General features: G+C 43.6%; 2 protein-coding genes across 2 annotated transcripts; one reads left to right on the top strand and one right to left on the bottom strand.

The window, feature by feature from the left end:
- Positions 1-13,897: 13,897 nt before the first annotated feature.
- N7474_010108 (DUF3723 domain-containing protein) lies at positions 13,898-16,540 on the top strand (the record flags this gene model as incomplete). The annotated part of the gene is made up of 3 exons (XM_057201518.1): positions 13,898-14,309; positions 14,360-14,649; positions 14,696-16,540. Coding segments are annotated over 3 exons (2,547 nt in total), but the record flags the coding sequence as incomplete, so codon positions are not given.
- A 398-nt stretch (positions 16,541-16,938) lies between these two features.
- Positions 16,939-20,923, bottom strand: N7474_010107 (DUF3723 domain-containing protein; the record flags this gene model as incomplete). Its single annotated transcript, XM_057201517.1, has 5 exons — positions 16,939-17,030; positions 17,630-19,544; positions 19,596-19,894; positions 19,961-20,415; positions 20,880-20,923. 5 exons carry the CDS (start codon positions 20,921-20,923, stop codon positions 16,939-16,941), a joined length of 2,805 nt encoding a protein of 934 aa, XP_057049504.1.
- Positions 20,924-21,315: the final 392 nt, after the last annotated feature.

The raw sequence follows: 21,315 nt of genomic DNA, 5'->3' as shown, positions 1-21,315 counted from the left end.
AGCTGAACAACACGCAAGGCATCGGAGGTCTAGCCACGTCGTGTAACTCAGGACTCAGGACCACAAAGACCTCAAATGGAGGTTGCTTGACTTGATTGGCGTCTGTTCCATGAGCTTAGTTCCCAGAGTCTGCCAGACGGGGAATCAGGCATTGCATGCCGGTGATATGCTCTCTGGGCATCGTCTGCTGCATCACAACCCTTTAATTCGTTATTGATCATTGCGCATTCGCCGTTTCCAGATTAGTGTAGTTTCGAGTACGAACCGAGGAAAAAAAGTGCGTTAATCAATGGGGGGAGTCTGTTTTCGACTCCCACTATAAGGCGTGAGGGCAGCATGACAGCAACAACGTGTACTAGGATACGACAGGCGTCGGCGAGGCATTAAGTTCGCTTAGGAAGTGGTACACGACACAGGTACGCATGAGATCTATTTAGTTGTTGTAGCCTGCATATCACTTCGGCGAGGGTTCAGGGTAAATGAAGCCATCGACCCATCCATCCACATTGTATTGCTTTTTTCACAGAGATTAGGACAATACTCGGAGCTGCTAGACTTGGCTTGTGGCAATATCACTACTATGTCCTTCAGCGAAGAACTACGGGGTACAGACATGTCAATACTCTACGATAATGAATGCCCTGCGAAAGAACTGAAGGCACTCCTGTCTAGATATAAAGAAATCTACAGGTATCGGCTGATAAGAGTGCTTACATGGAATCTAGTGATAAGGGATATTGTGCACATGGTGGAACAGATAGATTTCCTCAAATCCTCATACTCGCTCATGCTACAGTTGTACCAAGTTAAGATGATCCAAGGCCAAATTCAGATGTCACGGCAATCTTCCCGGCGCGAGAATCTGACATGAGCAGAGGCGGTAATATTCTATCTATCGTTGACACTGAAAAGTTGAAGCCACCTTCAGATTGTCTACAGACTGGTCCGCATAGACCCACCATCGCCTCCATGTAATTCCACCAAATTCTTGTACGTTACGTGAGTTTACTAGAAATATACAATACCATACGCACTGCATTTTACGGCGGCCCTCAATGAAGTGTGACCTCCTCAATGAATGGTCTACGCTAAGGCCTTGGCATGGGGCCAGAAAAGAGTTTCTCAGTGTGTAACGTTACTGGTCAAGGCGATTTCGAGAATGCCTGTATGGAGAGCACTGTGACAGGAACTGCAGAGGAGAAATAGAAGGCCGTGCAACAGCGTGTTGACTTTGTTCGGGTCGGTCATGAACTGGTTCCAAATATAAGTAAGACACTCCAATAATGTCTCATGAGGGATATGTACCACGGTCGGATCTGCGCTAGCCATTGTGAAAGCAGTATAACCGGCTGGTTTCGTAAAGTCGTGCTCAAGGAAAGCTGTCTACTTGAGCCAACGATAATTACCTCACAGTTCCTTGAGAAGTCACCAGTCCCATTTTCAGGAAGAGTCTGTACAATACATATAAATATATGTGGTTATTTTTCATGTCAGGAAGGGTCAGCCATCATGCAGTTATCAACCTCTAACGCCGGTGTTACAGTATCGCATTATCACGAATAGAACGCTTCAAGTTATTTATCCATCCATCGCTATTTTAACTCCAGTTGGTTGATATTTATTAAACAAGTCAATAAATTTTCGGCTACATGTAAGTGAATTGTGGAGAAAAAAAAATGTTCCCAATGTATTTTTCTCCCTTTAAGAGCACGATATTAATTTTTGGTTCACGTGATCCGATACGGATCAGCTCCTCCAAGTAAAACCCATGTGCACAAGTAGGAACTAGACCACGATCTTCATCTTGACTGATTTGGCTTTGGCAAAGATAGAAAAGAAATCAGCCATTAAATTTACAATTAAAGAACAAGCAGACGCTTGGCATGCTAGCGTAATGAAGCATCCCAGCTTTTGTTTTGCCCTTACCCCCAAATTTGATGTCCATTGAAATAAGTCCGACTGAGAGGTTATTAAAGATTTTTTTCAGAGAGCCGAGTCAGGTTACTACTCTGGACGGGGTGCTTTTGGCCGGGTAGCAAAGGCATTGTTGACTTGATCGGAGACTTCTTTGGACCATGTCGTTAAACTCTCCAAATAATCCAAATTTCTTCCAATATCCTGCTTAATTTGGCTAAAAGCAGATGGCATGCAGTTAGTTAAAATTAGTATCTTCAAAAGAGCAACATGACTTGCCTAAGCTCCTTGTTTTGTCTATCCACGGGCCGTTAGCATTAAACCATTGCCTGTTTTGAGGCGTTTCTTACGCGGTGTAAAAATCATTAAGTTTTCTGTCAACCTAGTTAGTCAATATATCACCTATAAGGGGAGAGAAGTACTTGATTTGTTCCTGGCATCTAGTTTGTATGGTTATTAGCGGTCTCCAAAGAAATTAAAAAAGGGAGAAAGTGTTTCTCACATTTGAAGCTCCTGTTGCAATTGGCTGGGATCAGAGACATTAGAAGATTTTGCTCAGATTTGAAGAAGAAGGCCATTTTCTCACTTTAGTTGGCTAGCTTTCCTGGTGGGCATTCTGCGAAAACAACTCTCGTTGTTAGTTTTTAAATTGGTCTCGAACATATCCAAAGGCTTCTGCCCATCGCTTTAAGAAGATCAGTCAGATTGACACGTGGCACACGTCAGCCAAAACTCCTGCTCGTCGTGCGTGACGTTATGTCTCCCTGAAAGGAAAAGGAAAAGTCTGTCGAAGAGGCTCGGAAAAATAGGAATAGATTCAAAAACGTACTTAGGCAATGAGTTCTCTTCATACCACGACTGATCATCGCCATCCTCTGCGGCTGCAAGATCCAGACGGCGCTCATCGTTAGGAGCTGCAGTGCTGATCTCTCTTAAGTAGCTCAGCCATTCAGAATCGTGAAATGACATTGCTCTTTAACGATACCAAGTAAAAGAGATGATTCAATAGACTAGAAGAGATACTGGAGTTATCTGAACTAACAAATGCTGATGCTAGATTGCGGACGGGAGCAAGATATATGCTTATAGGTATTGTGGTAAGGTACTCATGGACAGGTTTCCATTGCCGTCCCTCCATTTTCTGGAGAACTTCAAATCCACTGTTATTTTTTGATGTAACTAAAATAAGGTAAGGCATGTTGCCTTCACTTTGTTGAATCAGTGGTGGCGTGAAAAATGTGACTCGGTCACAGTTCAACTCTTGCCCAAAGCGCTGGGATGCATCCAACCTAGTTCAATGCTTTGCGTTAGCTGAAGATCTTGCAATAATTTTTGTTGACATAAGGACCTAGTTTACCCTAGGAAGTGCTTATCAGGGCTTTGAGTCTGGCGGTGGGAACGCCGAGCTCAGAAATAGGTGTTTTTAAACAAGACGCAGTAAATAACTTTCCCTAAGGCGTTCGTATTCGATAAAGTGTGCTTTTTTGTGTTATTAATAAAGGCTAGATGGAGCTTTAAATTGAAAAACAAAATATAAAACAAACTCTCTGTGGTGCTGGACTTCGCTGAGATATCAGTGGTCCGTCTTGTACTCTAGCATGTTTTAAAATGGCTGTCTAGAGGCACGGTGAGTCATGACATAGTAAAATGGATACATGTATAATCCCAATGCGTGATACTGACTCCATGAGTAGTGCATATCAAAGTGACAGAACGATCCCATCAAACAGTACGACAGTCGCACGTGATTGACAAAGCCCTCCTTTGAACCGGAGCAGCAACTTGGTCACTCCCTCCAGGAACAGGCAAAGTTTCATTTTTTTTATTCTCTCTTTTAGAAAATGAAAATGAGGTATTCTATATACAGGATACACAAACAGAATACTGTACAGTACAATATCCGTCCACAGACTACCTCTATGAACAATGATTCACAACCGAAACTTTCTTGCGAGGTCTCGTGGCACAAAATCATTCATTTGGCTTAACAGGCTTTTCTTTCATTGTTGATATGTCTGTAATTGGTTCAGACATGCATCTCCATGAATCAAAGGCGTTCGCTTCGACTTCTCCGATATCCTTTATAGCTTCTTCGAGCTCCCTAGCCATTTCTTGCGCTGAAAGATACATAAATGGCGTATTCGGCGGGTCCGATTGAGATAAGAGGAGTAAATCATCTGCAATGTTCTGGACTCTTTTCTGGAACTCCTGAAGGAGCGAGTAACAAGTGCGGTATAGCCTGTTAACGGCACGTTGTTGCCCGATTTCCTTTAAAATAGCGATTTCATGGTCGGTCATTATTTCGTAAAAAAGAAGTACATAAGCAACGACTGAAGAGTGGTGACTCGAAGCCAAAGCCTCACGCCAGATGATAAATAAGACTTTATGTAAAAAGAATTTCCGTCTTGTGCGATAGCTCTAAATAGCGTTTGCGGTCCATAATCGGGAGGAGTTTATTGGCCGAAAGAACATATTGAACAAAGCAGAACATGAAGGTGATATTTATCGCCGGAAACTTTTTTTAACTGTTTAACTTTTCAACTTGTCTTTTTTTCAACTGTTCATTTTCTTATTCGGCTCTTAAAAGTAAAAAGCGGGAAACAGGCCAGATTGCGTAATTTCCTCGCTTAAAGGATGCGTCGCTAACAGAGACCGTATAGTCTACACTCCCCGAGGATTCATACAGTAATAGTAATTCATTCTCTAGTATCGAGGACCATTTCCCGTCTGCGTGCCCATTAAATTATTGCTATGGACTAATTTTTATACCTCTTGAAAACGGACCGTTGTGCCACATTTTAAAATAATATGTGTGGAAGTGAATGTGTTACCTGTAAATCAGATGTAATCTTTATTTGTTTATCAACTTAATACAGGAGCTTTGATTACAATGGACGATTTATAACAGAGTTATCCTCCCCTTTCCAGGCATGCTAAGCCAAATCTCATAGGAGACACCTCTGGCTTTTTCTTGAAGCGGTGATCAGAACTTGGACACATAATTTGGCATTTTTGATGATTCCGGCGATGCTTTTTATACAACCCTTCAACTCGAGCGGTATTTCGAGCCTTTCTGCACAAAGTCTATCGAATCTTCTTACAACCTCGAGGGGGAAACAATTGCGTACTTCAAGCGAAAGACATTCTGATACGAAAGCCAGACTATCTCGGAATGAAGCGTCATGTGATCAAATTCCGCCTGAAGACAAAATCGTTTAGTAACGTTTTTTAGGTGTCTCAGGATCGTTATCTATGCAGTCCAACCATGGTGAGGAGAGGAGTAAATTAATACAGATTCCGAATACATCTGATTTGGCTCTATCTTCACGTGGAAGAGATACCAGTGGCTCAACAGGGCAATTTTTGGAACCAGAACATGGCCGCAATGGGCAGATAAATCATACGACAGAAACCCAAAAAGACTTTACTACCACAACATCCGGAGCAATATTTCCCCATAGCACTTCGCAATCTACTGAGGATGTGGTCAGAATGAAGTCAGTAAAGCAGAGCATTCTTCCTATTGTTCCCGATTCCCCGTCCTCTGACTTGGCGGAAGTGATACATCATTCTGAAAACGGAACACCCAATGCGGTTGATGGGTTTCCTTTAAATAAATCTTTGGACGATCTGACAACTAATTCAACAGCTTATCTCGGCTCCATGTTACAAACCGACTCTGGGGAGACGCGTGTAGTGACTGTTTTTGTAGGCCAAGATATATTGTCAAGCACCAAGCTTGACGAAAGTTATCTTCACCGCTCATTTAGTGGAATGGACTGGGAAGAAAGAAAACAGGAATATTCGAGCGGATTCCGCGATACGAATGATGACGAATCTCCTATATTGATGGAAAATGACGACACACAGGCGAACGAAAACACGATTGTCGGCCCCCAAAATCAGTTGCTTCAAGCAACCACAATATTTGAGGATGTATCTTTCACCAACTCCTCGATTAACAACATAGAAAACGGTGGCAACAAAATTGTTATTTCTACCTCGGAGAGTAACTCGCAGGGTCTCAATTCTGGACCTGCAAGCTCAGAGACATCACCGACCCTGTCTGCGACTACCTTCTATCCAACGTCGTTTCGGGAACCTCAATGGACGAAATTCTCAGAAACAAATACTCAAATATCATTCGGCTCATCTACCACTGATCTGCACTACCAGACTACCGGTCTGATATCAGCTTCTTCTTTGCCCTTTTTTGATGGGTCCGGCTCGCATGTAATGACCAAAAAACAGGCCTCTGTTGTAGCAGGAACTGTTCTAGGGTCTGTTTGCTTTTCTTTCATAGCATTCATCTGGGCGCGCTATCGAAAGAAAAGGAGAGTTAGATTTGCCTACTCGGTCAACAAGTCTGTCAAAGTATATGATCCTAACAGGTCATACTTTTCGCTAGACTCATAAAAAGACGACACGAAAATTATTGATTTCAAGTGATTCAGATGTGGGCAAAAATTCTACTAGGTAGCCTAACTGTTCAACGGCAGTGATAAACCGTCAAGTTGAACAAAAATTATTGTCTCTAATTTATAACTAAGCATGAATTGAATTCCAATACTTTTACTCATATTTATACACCACGGTTGTGCCATCGAAGCAATCCCTCCCACACGCTTGCTCGCATCTCAAAATGACCCAAAACCAAACCAACATAATGACTCATAATGGACTCATATCAGCAGCCCACATGGTGTCGTTTATTTATTTCACTCTTTTAACTTCTCGCGTTGTCCTAGACTACTTCAACAGCCCATTGCCCGAAGCTCATGACAAAGTCTTTGATATTTTGCCAATACTTTGCTTTTTCACTTCCATGATCACTTATTCCTTCTCCACGATTTACATTCAAGCCACATCTTTAGAAAATGAAGTCCTAGAGACTTTGACAGTATTGGCGCTAATTTGGGCATCTTCGCTACCTTTTTTCTACTACCAATTCTATCACACAACAGTGTTACTTGCTATCTTGCTCTTCGCTATAACATTCGCTTCTGTGTGGTTAGCGTCATTTGTTTTAGCATTCCACAACACATTTGACTACAAATGGGCATGTTTCGCACTTGGTGCCTTAGCTTCATTACCTGCTCTTTACGCTACATCACGGCCTTCAGCCTGTCGTTACTCACTTGCTGCCGAATACGTCCAATATTCTCTCTTGAATGGATTTGGAGGGCTTGTGTGCTTCCTGAAACTCCCCGAAAGATGTGGTCACTTTGTCCATTCAAAGATCAGCCAGATTGCTATGCATCTTGCCATTGTCACTGGCGCCGTGCGATTTACAACTCACCTAATCTCGGCGTATGCCAATCCCGCCACCTCTTTTTCGACACCATGCGGTATTTAAGAACCCTACTCCGTATCCGTCAACAACAAACAGTCTCAGACAAAATAAGTCCTATTGATATTTGAAAGAACTATGTACCTCGGATTTCCGAGATTAGGTCTTTTAAGAGAGGGGCATGGGCATTTGGCTAGCACCGAACCTCGAGTGTGAAGATTCTAGTTAAGATGTAGTTGTTCTACTGCACATAAAGGATCTTCCCAATCAAAGTCTTCTTTATTCTCTGACGTCATCGTTTAAATAATGAACTATAGAGTTAATGACTTGTTTGTACGTACGGTTTCATGCGAAACCGTGCCTCATGGCAATTTGGCGGAATGTATAGGGCAGCAATTTCTAGTTGACATGATATATGACAGCATGATATGCTTCTTCCAGTGGTAACAAAGTGCTCTTTAACAAGGTCCGAGGGGCATCAGCTTGGCTTCCATATTGTTACAAAGTACACACTTTCTTTGCGTAAGCTAAGCCGGCTGAGGTTACAATTACTATCATCGCTCTTTAAAGAATTTTTCAAAGTTGGTTCTAGGGATTTATATACGGCATTATCAATCCTACGGTACAAGAATGTACACAAGAGCAAATTTATGTCGCTGTTCGCCATTAGTGTGGCTTATAATTTTGCCCGAGGAACTTCATAACTAATATGACTAATTCATCTCTTGTCGGGTTGCTTCCTTCATGACTGGCTGGAAATAACTGATCGATAGGAAGAACATCAAAGCGATGCGCCACATCAATCTTTGGATGTGAGAGAGGCTCCAATGCCTCTATAATGGATTGCAGCTTCCAGTCTCTTTCCAGTTCACTCCTGAAATGATAAAGAGCCACTTTTTTCAGATGTACTGATAGCTTCCAGTATTGTGCTAAATGGTATACTGATGCATGCTTGCGAAGGGTGTTGGATGTATCTGTGAGATCAAACATCAGCCGTTGCTGAGGGTAAAACCAGTTTATTACTCACCGGAATCCTTTGTGTCTGGGTAGGATAAATTCGAATAAAACCCAAAGTATATAAGTTCCAAAATTCTCCACACGGAGTGTACATCCGAACAGTGTACGTGGTATACACCTTTTCCGGTTACGTGAATGCTCCGCCGGAAGACATATTCCAGATGAGAACTTTCAGAAGCGAGAACTGATGTGTGCACGGGAAGGCGGTGCCCTTGTACAATAATGGCACTATCGGCAGTTATATACCGTGATTCCCATAGTTTTTTCCGCAGAACAAGAGTGATGAATCCTAAGCTGAGAGACCTCATGATTAATTGCCAAGTCTGCGAAAAGGATGGATTCTACGTACAGAATACAAATGGGGTTTACTTAGTATTTTAAATTTAGACAACCAACGTTTCTGGTTTGAACCAAGACCTATGATGTTGATTTGGGAAACCCGGAGGGCTAATTGCTAGTTACTGTGTGCACACAGTGACTGTTCTCCTATTGGTGGAACCAAGGAACAATCGTCCTACTTTCTAGATCTTGATAGATTGTTGGACGTTCACCAACCAAACTGACTACTCGAATAGCCCAACAGCTAAAGAATGGTAGAGTAACTTGACGTTAAACTTGTTGGAATCGTAAATTACAGTGGGAGAAAATATGCAGGATGCTACTTTAAGACTTTATTTACGAAAAAGGGAGGCAGAAGATTTTGGAAACAGCTAACCTCTATCTCCCCCAGTTAATAGCTTCTACAAAATAAAACCCTGAAATATCTACCTGGAAGCGGAAACCCTGGAAAATGAGGTTAAGGTATTTACTCAACTGCCTGAAGCGTAAAGACATGAAAAGGAAATATCAATATTCGAAATGTTATTGGAATGTCGTTTCTTCATGTTGAGTTTCTTAAAGTTCAACGCCCATAAAAGCCCTGTAGCAGAGAGTAGAGATTTTTCCTACTTAGTTTAAACAATGGGCAATTGTATGAATTCCTGTCTGCTATTTGCAGTGTTTATATGTAGAGGTAGTCTCCTATCTGAGTAATTTCTGCTGCTTCATCATGAACATTACAGAATGCTATGCTGCCGCAATGGGCTGTGTAAGTCTTTTACTCTTCATCTTTAGAGTCCATCGCTGCGCTTCGTCAGCCTTCTCTATTTATGTATCGAGGTATCTGATATATCCTTACCTTGTCCGTCGACATCGTCTTATCGGCCCATGGACACCTATTGGAATTGCTTCGTACCTTGTTTATTTAGGTGGGAACATATTTTGCCTAGTGTTCTCGGTTCCAAATGGTCGAGAAATCGGTTATCGAGCCGGACAACTGGCAGTAGTAAACATGATTTTTCTTTTCGCTTCACCACACTTAAGTCTCCTTGCGGATATTATGGGAGTTTCGGTTCGCACATGTCGAAGGATGCATGGTCTGATAGGTTGCACGTCCTTTTTTCTGATCGTGCTCCATCTTTTTGTAACATCACTTATCAACCAGGCGGCATTTTCTCTGAAGAAAATTGAAAATGTCTGTATTATGACTGTGAGTTCAAATTTTCTATCGTGAATATGGCTAACTTCGTTTAGGGTTTAATATCAACTGCCGTCATAGCCGTGCTTTTTACCACTCCCTTTCGTCTAGTGGTCTACGAATTTTTGCTGCGAGCCCATCAATTCTTAGCCGCTTTCCTTCTCTTTGCTATCTGGACGCACGTGTCAGCTGGGCAACCTCTTGCAAAATATTGCATACTTGGGTCTCTTGGATTGTTTACCTTAGCATCGTTATTTGAACTTATGCGCTTGGTTTTCCGAAACTGGCATCTTACATCTAAAGGACATTGTAGGGTCTATATCCAGAACCCTGTAATAGTCTCAGGTCTACACGATCGTTCGTCGCACCCTGAAGATCGAGATAGATACGTTTCCAGAAAAGAAGGAAATGCAGTCATTGTACGTATCTTACTGCCTCGTCCAATGAAAGTCGATGCTGGACAGTACGTAAATGTTTGGATGCCAACGCTGAACCTGGTATCATGGACGCAAACCCACCCTTTTATGGTCACTTCGTGGTCCCCTAAACCTGAAAGAGAATTGGTATTGTACATCAAAGGACAGCGGGGGCTATCATGGCAGATAATTCAACGAGCTCAGGCGAATTTGGATAGATGTTTCTCACTCTTTGGAGCTGTTACTGGGCCCCATGGCATCAACAAGCCCATCAATCATTATACGAGCACTATACTTATCGCCACTGGTGCTGGAATTGCAGCCGTAATTCCATACGTTCAAAAAATCCTTTATAGTTTTAATGCGCTCTCCTGTACGAAGCGTGTTCATTTAGTGTGGCAAATACAAGAACCTGGTAAGCCGTTCTGACGTTACTTGGCAAGCAGTTACTCATTGTGAAGATATGGCTGTGATTCCTGCTGTCGAGATGATCAACGACTTACTAAAACGTGACACGTCCCCAAATCGTTATGTACTGTCCCCAGCCTGAATTTCTCAAGAGATGTACTAAGAAGCCAGATATTTACGGCATCAATATATGACCAGTCCGGCGTCATGGGGGACCGTCCCATTGGAAAACATGAGTGTGGGTTTTGGAGAACAGGTAGTGCAAAATACACCGATATCATAAGGAACGAGATAGCTGGTGATTTGAACGAGACCATCACGAATGTTGAAGAAGAATATCGGAAAATTCTCGTTATGGGTGTGTCCAGGTCCCCAATCAAAGACGACATACTGATTTCTTAGTTTCCGCAAACAATGAGGTTCGGGATAAATTACGTGGCATTGTTCGCAGCCTGTTGAAGAAAAATGTATCCCTGACTGAACTAGAATTCCAACCAGAGTAAGAGGATAAGAAACATTTTCGAATACTGTAGTATCGCTATTGATTTCTTACTAAAAGCTCCAATACGTCACTTACCTTGGAAGAACACGGTTTGGGATATAATCGCCCCCTAAAGTCAGACCCCCAAAGCTGCGCCGTTGTGGGCCCTCCCCAGCCTAATGAAATTTCAGTCTAATGAAAATTTTTCTTCCACCCACCAACTTCTGAAGCTCTTACCAACCACCACAATGCCTAAAAAATCCGACGAAAGCCAGGAGCTCATACAGGAGACCTTACAAGCCTACCGTGATCTTGGCAAGCCTAAAATCGCAGCGATCGCGCGGGAATTTCAGGTTGATTACCAACGACTCGCACGACGCGTTCATGATCGCACATCTCGTTCGGCGCGTCAAGGGCCTAACAAATGTCTCGATCAAGCTCAAGAGCAGGCATTGACTAGCTGGATAGATCTTCTTTATCGTGCAAATCTTCTACCAACCACAAGAGACGTTGAGGCTACAGCAAATCAAATACTAGAGCGGAGTGGTTCTATACGACGCCTCGGACCAAATTGGGCCTACAGATTTCTAAAACGCCACCCCAACGACTATATTCCTACTACCCAGAAAATCATGGAAGCAGAGCGAATGGTCGCAGAGCGATTACCTTATGTTGTCCATCGCTTAGATGTGGTGCTACACCAAAGAATATCTACCATGTTGACGAAACTGGCTTCCAACTAGACCAGGGAAAATCACAGCGCGTCGCAACTCGGCATAGTGATCGTGCAAGGCCTATACCAACAGTTGAAATTGCGGAAACAGTAACCGCACTCGAATGCATTGCAGCAGATGGATGGTTGATGGCCCCAATGATCCTATTCGCAGGCACAGTCCATCTTGAGAGTTGGTTTAAGAACCAGCCAGATTTGCCACATGATTATATCATTGCGACGCCAGAGACAGGGTGGAATAATGAGGTAAGTAAGTAATCAATCAATCAATTAGTTCATTAGTTCATTAGTTGATTAGTTGATTAGTTGATTAGTTGATTAGTTGATTAGTTGATTAGTTGATTAGTTGATTATTTAGGTCCGCGCATATCAATGGTTGCAATACTTTGACAAATAATCAATCAATCAATCAATCAATAGTTCATTTGCCCGATGTAGCTTGCTTTAGATACAGCCGCTATGCGGGAGTGCTGTCAGGCCTGCCTGACAGTCGAAAGAATGACTCCCAGAGCCCAAAGTAGTAGTCATAGTGTCTGGTTTGGACCAGAGCACATGACCAAAGTAGAATAAAGTAATGACAAAGGAGAAACAAAAGGAGAGGTGTGACCGTCTTCCCCAGACCCCCACGGTCCAACTGCTCGCCTTCAACTGCCAGCTGGCCTCACCGAAGTCCAGCTATGCAGAATATAGTAAGTCCTCTGTACTCGTACCGCCATACCGTACCCTTCGGCCGCATCGACAGAAAAAGTGGACAGATTGGAATCATTGACGATTCAGCATCTTCTGCATCCTGTTCTATTCTACATATGAGGAGCACCAGGTAAACGATGTGCGTTGTGCAAAAGAAATTAGCCCAAGAATGGATCCTTTGTCACACGAATTGTAGGTAAAAAGGTCATGCTAACTAGGTCAGAGGGTAAGTTTGTATTAAATCGTAGCAATAAGTACGTACTTCCCGAAGATGTCTAAGGGACCCCGTAGATGAAAGCGAGGAAAGGAAATTTACTGCAGGAGAGCTGAGAGGCCACCGGTGGGTATCATCCACGCCAATGGCATCCTTGCTCTCATATTTCTGCATTAACTTCATGGTGATAGCAGCCAAAGACTCGCAATAATTGACAATCTGTTCGGGGTTCAATTGAACACACTCCTCAAGCCGAGCTGAAGTATTGTTAGAAGCCAACTCTTATCTTCGTAGAATGGAAATTCTTCACCAATTTTTATCTGCCCTTGTTGAGTTACCAAAATGTTGGAAAGGATTAACCCATTGTGCCTAATTTGATGTTTCTCAAGACATAATAGCCCATCGAGCACCTGGTAGCAATATTAGAAGTGGCCATAGTGTCTAATGTTGACTTACTTGGACCAAAATCACGGAAAGCTGGGTCTCGTTTAGATAGGCTTCGCAGGCAGCTATGTTTTCTAATGTGATAGGGATATCATAATGTACCAAAAAAAGTAAATCCTGATACAAGAACCCTTGCTGAAAGGATATGATATTTGGATGATGAATAATATTCAAGATGTGCAACACTGCGCTCCTGCATTGTGCGTCAACCTCCCTGAGTGCGACCAAGCGTGAAGGGCGAACAAGTGCACGAGCCACCAAAAACTCTCCTGCTAATTTGCATTCGTATACCTTTGCAAATGTCTTCCAAGGGGACTCCTGACGAATATCTATGGTACTGTTCAAGTTTTGATCGGCTTGGGGCAAACTTTCCGGAGCCGGAACTTTTTTAGTGTCACAAACTATTTTTTTCGGAGGCTCTGCTTTGGCCTTTGCCTCTATTTCCTTTTTTTTCGTAATAGGAAGAGCCCGTTCAACATTTGGATATTTGTTTCCTTTTTTCTTGGAAGATCTTTTATGAGCACTGGCTTTTCTGCCCTGTACTAGTCTTCGGAGTTCGTTAGTATCAAACTGGGTGAATCTGTTTTGTGGCTGCGAGGACATTTCGAGTACTGGCGGAAGTTCGGCAATGTGGTGGTATGTATAATCCGTTAGGTTATTATATGGGCTTTTCTAGAATTAACTCCACATCTGGGCCTCGGGTTGCTAATAAAGTATGTCGCTCTGGGCACAACATGTTTGTATAATTCTATTCTTACAGGATTTTTCTCTAGCATGGCTCAATTCACTCCCCGTGAAATCCATTTAGCTACCGAGAGAAGTCTGAAATATCAGGGAACGGCAAAGATTAGGCTGGATAAAATATATTTCGATGCTCGATATGCGCGGCAACTGGATAGACAAAACGTGGAACGTCTTCGCAGGATCTTTGGAGAGGAAGGGTGTCAAAATCTGGCTTTACAGCATCGAATTCCGGCTATCGTTTCCTCTAACCATCTAAAGTCCGCCTTACAAGAAGCCAATGTCAATGCCTCAGCATTGTTGGCCAAGTCAGAAGCGAACATTCCCTGTTTGGACTTCCAGTCTGGCCAAGTCCAAGGGCTTCACGGGTTCCATCGTGTTACAGCTGGCCTGGAATGTTTGCAGCACCCTCATCGCTTTTGGGCCGTTGATCTCTATTTGTCTGGTATGTGTTGAAGAGATGTGGGCACTAGTCGATTCTGATATTTGTTCCAGACATCGGCGATGACCTCAAAAGAACTCTTGTTGATGAATATTCTAATGAAAAGAAACCTAGTGAAGGGGAAATCATGTGGAAGATGAGACAGTACGATTTCCATGGCGACCTTCATGGGGAGCTTCGGTGGAAAGCGCGTCTTTCTGAGAATAGTAAAAGGCGTCTGGCTCAGCTAAATAAAGTACCAGAAGTACGAAAAGCCTTTTTCGATGTTCTGAGTATACCCGGTCAGCGGGACTTTATGAGCCTGAGCAAACTCAATGATGTTTTAGGGAAAAAGTGTCGTCAGGTAAATTTCACTTTTCTTGATCCGCTTTCTAGGCTGACTATCACAGGAAGTGGTAAATTATTTGGGGTATATAAAAAATTCCTGGTACTCTTGGGTAAATGGTGAGATATCATCAATAACCAGGATTGACCGAAAGACGGTGGAAGAATTGCAACAAATGGCGCCATGCATTGAAATCTCAGACATCCAGGGATTATTATTCAGTGGCCAGGTGTTCAGTCAGTTTAACGAAGACGAGAGGTCCCAAATTTGGGAAAGGTTGAAAACCTTCAAAGGTCTCATTCCATCTCTTCATGGATTTTTTGAAGATTTCAAGCCCTTTGCCAACTGGGCTGATTGTTTGTTTCGACTTTTCACACCTTTAGGCGAAAGGAGATTTACGGTTCGTGAGGAAATGGCTAAAATGCTAACAGCTTTGAACAGCAATGATATTCCATGCATCGTCCAAACATCCGAACACACGTATCGCAGGATGCGCAACCCTTCGGATTGTTTTGAGATCGCCTATCGACAATTGTGGCTGTATGCAATGCGATACTCCCCTCAGATGCCACCTGAACCAAAACGAAAAAATCATAAAGCAAAGGCGCGGAGTGCCCCTGCGGATGAGGTTGTTGTTTCAGAGATGGCCAGTCTTGCCAGTCGTCTTGGTTTTCGATCCCCTCAGATCGAGACACTTTTAAAAGATTCCCCGGATCGGCTGATTGCCAAACGTGCTCTACTGAAGGCTCGCAAACCCGAATCATTTTACTACGATGACAGTGATCTTGATTTATCCATTGATCAAATTATTGGTTGTTTTGCTAAGGCAAAGCCATCAAAGAGCACAGAAAGACGGTCTGCCTTCATGGAGCTTGCGAAGGATAAGAAAACTCGCTGTGGATATTCCGATGAGCGAGCTTTGCAGCATGATCGTCCGTATCTATTTCTTGACTACATGCATGCCACCGATACTCCAGACACGGTAACCACGCTTTTTGTGAGGCGTTGTATGTATCTGGCATTTTTTGGACCACTTCCAGATTTCGACATGGAAGTGAACAACTCACCTACGTCTGGCTTGGCTAAAGCCTCATCGTCTGCCCTACAACCAGGAGATAGAACAGAAGTACGCAAAGAGCAGACCGAAAACTACCCAATAGAACCTTCGGACTGTGCCAGAGAATCAACCAAACCTTCGTTGCAACGACAAGAACAGAACGATGGCGAAAGTGAAATAGGTAGCACGGGTACATTTAACGAACCAGTCGCGGCTTTGAATGCCGAGACATTTGGACGAGGACAAAACAGCCCAGAATTCAGTCCGCATCGGCGAGAAAATACCGAGGAAGGAGGACAGGCCTTTCAAGACGATGTGAACGCAACGGCCTTGGAGTCTTTCTTCCGCGACGTGCTCGATGCAGAAGCCAGACAACGAGAGTTAGGGGACTCTACGGGACGAGATCAAACTCCGAGACCTTCGCAGATATTACGGGATCGGGAGAAAGCTTTGGCAAATTTAACTGACGCTCCGCCAACTACCGCATCTGAAATAGCGTCCTTGGAACTTGACTTACCAGCTTTAATGGAACAATTTCGCTCCACTTCAAGCCAGAGTGATAGCAATAACTGTGAAGCGGAAACAGCCGTTGGATTAGGAGAAAATTTTGCAGATCAGCAGAAGTTCCAGCCAAACGATTCCGTGGGCTCTCCTACCAAAGGAAAAGAGACAAGAGCAATCTCTCGTGCGGACTTCCCACCAGTTGCCAGGCAACCCGATGTGCAGAATGGGCTGACCCCCATAACTTTCTGGGTCCACAGTCAGAGCGACTGGTGTGTAGATCGAACGGTGCTCGTGAAGGAGTCCAATTGGCAGTCATTACAGAATGCGATCCGGGATTATAAGGAACGAGGTATGATTGTGTATGACAGAAATTGGAGAACTGTTGGTACAGAATCAAGCTTTAATGCAGCAATTTCGGATGGAGCAAATGCATTATTTCTGGTTCCCAAGACGGTCGGGGAGAGGAGTCAACCTGGAAACCTAAGAAGAAAAAGAAATTTAGATGAAGTTTAACAAGATTCCGACCAGCATTTTGCTACTCATTCCTTATGTCTGTATGGTCTTATCACTACACCGAAATTGTGCCCTCTAGCATATGACAACAGATGTCATAAGACAACAAACATAGCTTAGGAGTAGTCTTGCGCCGCAATGCATGAATCATTTAGGTTCTTAAGAATCTATTCTTAGGCCTGGATTCCTATGTTTGTCCGCAAAATATGCCTACTGGCACAAGACTACATTGGTCATAAGACAACCAGGACTTGTCTCAGGTTGGCGAAACTTCCAAAGATGATTTTATTTCCTTTGGCATTTTGCTTCAACTCCTTCTCCGGAACTGAAACAGATTAGAAAATTGGGTACGCTTCCTTCGCATTGTACAGCCCTTTTTGTCTGCTTAGATTTGGGCCGTTTTTAAGTAAGTTCTGCTGTACATTCTGCCGTCGACTTGAGTGGCACGTCATCATAAGAGGAGATGAATCATAGATCTTTATACATATTTCTGACTACCTGTGAGAGGTTGAAACCTAAGAGTGACTACTCCTGTGCCGAAATTTGTGAGGAAGTACAATCCATGTAGATCCCCTTGTGAGGAAAATCCACATGTGAGGAATCACTTGGAGGTACAGTTGAGATATGAGATAATACGCCTTGAGAAGCTCTTCACAGATCAGGTTTAATTATGAGTGAGAAATCACAAATACATCCTCCACTTGTGTGAAATATGTCCTGGCGCAGACAAAAGCCGGAGCATAATAAAAAAAACAGGATATTCTAGTTATATATCTACAGCTTCACTAGGCATAGAACGTACAAGATCCTCGTCTGAAATACTGCCAATTTGCCGTCTTGTATTTGTACCAATCAGAAATATCGAATATACTGTATCCGTCTCCATTGTCCTGCAGCATTGATTCGGCGATATACTTAGCATACGATGGTCGAACAAGTTACACCTCTGTCGATACTCGTTTGCCTTTTCCTCGACTCGGGACCTATCCAATGGGTTTGAGAAATCTGTCCAAAGGGTCTCCGGCTCTTTCATCCACTTAATTTGCTTTGACGAATTCTTATAGTCGGTCGACTTGTGTAACGATTCTTTATAGTCACATGATTGCAGACGATAGAATGTCACTTCAATTTTCTGTCCTGTGTTCCCTGGGCTGTCATTCCCCGCAGTCTCACGGCCAAACGCCATCGTAGAGATCGCGATCGCGTGAGTATCGTGTGACACTGGATGCTCGCTTAATACCTGGACCGAAGTAGTCACATTGCCGCTCGTGTCTTGACCATCCTCTAATGTGGACGTCGCATTGGTATCGTGCGACTCCGGGTTCTCGTTCAGTATCCCATCTCCAGGAGTTTGTTCGCGTATTTGCTGTCCATGGTCCTGAGACGTTGACAATTCATGTGGCGAATCAGGCTTAGGGTCTTGCCGGATAAGCGGTGACTCATGGTGACTTTGTCTGGTCACGATTTGTTGTGGGTTTTCAGCTGAAGTTTGCGAGTGTCTTTTTCCTTTGTCCGATTTCACGCCGCCTTTTGTTTTCTTCTTTTCTTTGGTTTTCTTCTTTTCCACTCGGCCTTTTTTGGGTGTGCCCATGCCCACATTGGAAGCGAAACGTTTCCGCGCTGTTGCTTTCCTTCTTTTTCTGCCCGATGAATCACCAACTGAGTTATCATCTTCTGGGGCATCGTTCATGGAAATGTCGTCGTTTGATGAGTCTGTCTCTTCTTCCGATAGCGTATGTTCTTGTAGTGCTTCCTCCATCGAAATTTCCCCATTTGTCCCGCTTTCAGCTCCTTGCGGGGCAGGCGGAAGATCGTTCACGCCTGTATTCTGTAGGAAAAATTCTGGTGAGAGGCTGGCAGGCCGTCCAAAAAACCTGATGTACACACACTGGCGTACGAGGAGAGTACTAACGGGCTCATTGGCTGTTTGAGTGTTAACATGTAATTTGTCGAGGAATAGATTGGGACTGTCCAATTTGTGAGATCTTATTCGTGGCATTCCACATCGTGCCCCGCGATTGGCAAAGCTGCGGAGAGCCTGATACGTCACCTTCCTCTCACGAGGGGCAGCTTTCTCGAAGCAGTCGACTATCCGGTCTACCAAACTTTCAAATGAGTCGTTATCATATTGATAATATTCAGGAACTCGGGCATTCAGAAGAACATCTCGAGCCATTTGCCGATCAAGAGACTCTTCCCCAATCTTCATGATTTCTCCAGAGCGAAATCCTTGACAGTTGGCGAGTTTAGCCATATGGTAGATTGCACGTCTGTCCGGTTTTGCTCGGTTCTGCTTTGCTAGTAAATCATCCTCGCTCTTTGGGTCAGGTGGCATGGAGGGGTAATGCCGCATAGCATACAACCACACCTGTCGGTAGGCAATATCAAAATAGTCAATTCCAGAAGCATCGATAGAAACAAATGCATTCTCTCCTGTCTGAATCGGGAAATTCTTCGCTAGCTCTGGCGAGACAATAAACATGTGCCTCATGGTATTCCATATAGATCGTTCGCAATGACCAAAGAGTCGTTTTATACAATGAGCGCAGCTTTCTAGAAACTTGAAGTCTTCGAAAAAAGTGGAAAGAGAGGGTATTAGGCCATCCCAGCATTTCAGATTGTGCCAAATTTGTTGCCGCTCTTCGTCACTGAAATGGGTGAATATAGCGCCACTTATAAGGTGACCGTATACCTCTCGAGAGTCCGGATCCGATGCGGAAGGTGCTTTTAGCTCGAGACTTTCGACATCATCCTCGGTAATCCTTGATTTCCCATTTTCGATACTCCTGACAATGAGAGTCCAACACAGGTTTACGTCACGGAGATAGTTCACATTTTCCTAGATCGCGAGTCACCCACAGCCATTAAGTAAAAGGACACTAAGACAAACCTCGACACAATCACACGCGATTAACCGAGGTATCATACTAATCCTCATTGCGCGGTTCCAAAGGGCGGGAAATGGAAGAAGCGCATCGAATGCATCTCGCAGACGGCTGTTCTTTCGCTTATCCAACTGGTCAAGCCGATCTCGATTGGTTTTTGATAGTCTTAAAAACCAACGCTGTCGGAAACGATAGTTACCCTGACCCTCGTACTGACGTATCTTTCGATAGATTTTTCCGTTGGTCGGGGCTATTTGGTTGGAGTATTCATCAATCAAGGTCGTCTTGAGCTGGTCTCCGATGTCTAACATTTGTTAGCTTTTTGTATTGTTCACCACTAGGATTGGTGTTACTGTTCCGTTGACCGTACCGTCTAAGTAGAGATCTACACTCCACCACTTGTCAAGATCCGATAAAATTTCTAGAGCCACTTGTATCCGATGCCGACCATGTAAGCCTCTCAGCGCTCCGCTCGGAAAGCTAAGATTCGGAAGTTGTTCTGGTGAACTGGCGAACAGCTTCTCACTGGTAACGGCCGCACTCTGCAGTGCTGCACTAAGACAGTGTTCAGACACTATCGCGGGGATATGATTTTCAATATCGTGACGACGGCATTGGTTTTCCCCATTCGGCCCACAAAAGATCCCACGAAGTCGCTCCAAGTTTTTTTCATTCAGATCCTGAGGCAAAGGAGGATCGAAGTGGATCTGGTCAATTTTCACCTTGGCGGTACCTTGGAATTTTCGGCGTCGCTCAGATGCAATCTGTATCTCTTCGTTTTCTTCGTTGAACACGGGGTCCGGCATCACCTTGAACCTCCGCGCGCTGCACAGTCATGTGAAGTCAGTGTTCTAACGCGCTCCCTATTTCAATGCACTCGGTTCTCTTTAATAAGAATGTGTCTTCTGACAATTCATTTATCTATATTACAGACGAACTTCGAGGATCTATATGCCTCACAAACTGCCCCCCTCGAATTCAAACATGGTATATGTCGAGAAATTTCATTTTCCCATAGCGTAAATTTGACTAATACACTACCATTAGACGCAAAATATAACTTCATTTGTCAGCGGTAATCATCCTATGCCGGTCTCGAGCGGTAAACAGTGAGTTCTTTCAGCTTCGTTCAACTGGTGCTACAGAGAATCCCTAAGCTAAGTTAATACAACCATATGTGTTACAAAAGCGTTCAGAAGCAATCACCGTGGCATAAGTTCACAAAGATTTACGACTGTGATCTTGCTGGTGAAGTCTCAGTGATCAAGCGGTGTTCAGGCGCCACTCACGTGCAAAACCTGCGCCATTTTCCCATTTCGGACGCAAAGAACATTCTGCGAAATTTCCACGAATTAGAGCACGACAATATTATGAAAACTCTAGAGTTTTTTGAGGAAGACAGTTTACTCTACGTTCTATCTGAGCATTATCCACTCACAATGGAACACCTTGTTGCTTCCGTACTTTTTCCTACTGAGAACGAGTTGGGAGTCATTTTATCGCAGGTTTGTTTTGCTATCTAACATTAAAATCCTATACTAAATAAGATATAGACTTTGAATGGCCTTTCATTTATAATTGCGCAGGGCTTTAAGCATCATATGTTTATTTGTTCTAGCATCTTAATGGATCTGGTTGGCAATGTTCGAATTGGTATAGTATACCACAAGAGATACTACTGAGCTCCACTCACATTTCTTAGGGCGGCTGGAATACTGTCAGAGG

This window comes from Penicillium riverlandense (assembly GCF_028828495.1).
Source record: "Penicillium riverlandense strain IBT 135883 chromosome Unknown utg000008l_segment0_segment0, whole genome shotgun sequence".
NCBI lineage: Eukaryota > Fungi > Ascomycota > Eurotiomycetes > Eurotiales > Aspergillaceae > Penicillium > Penicillium riverlandense.
This window is presented reverse-complemented; position numbering and strand designations above follow the sequence as displayed.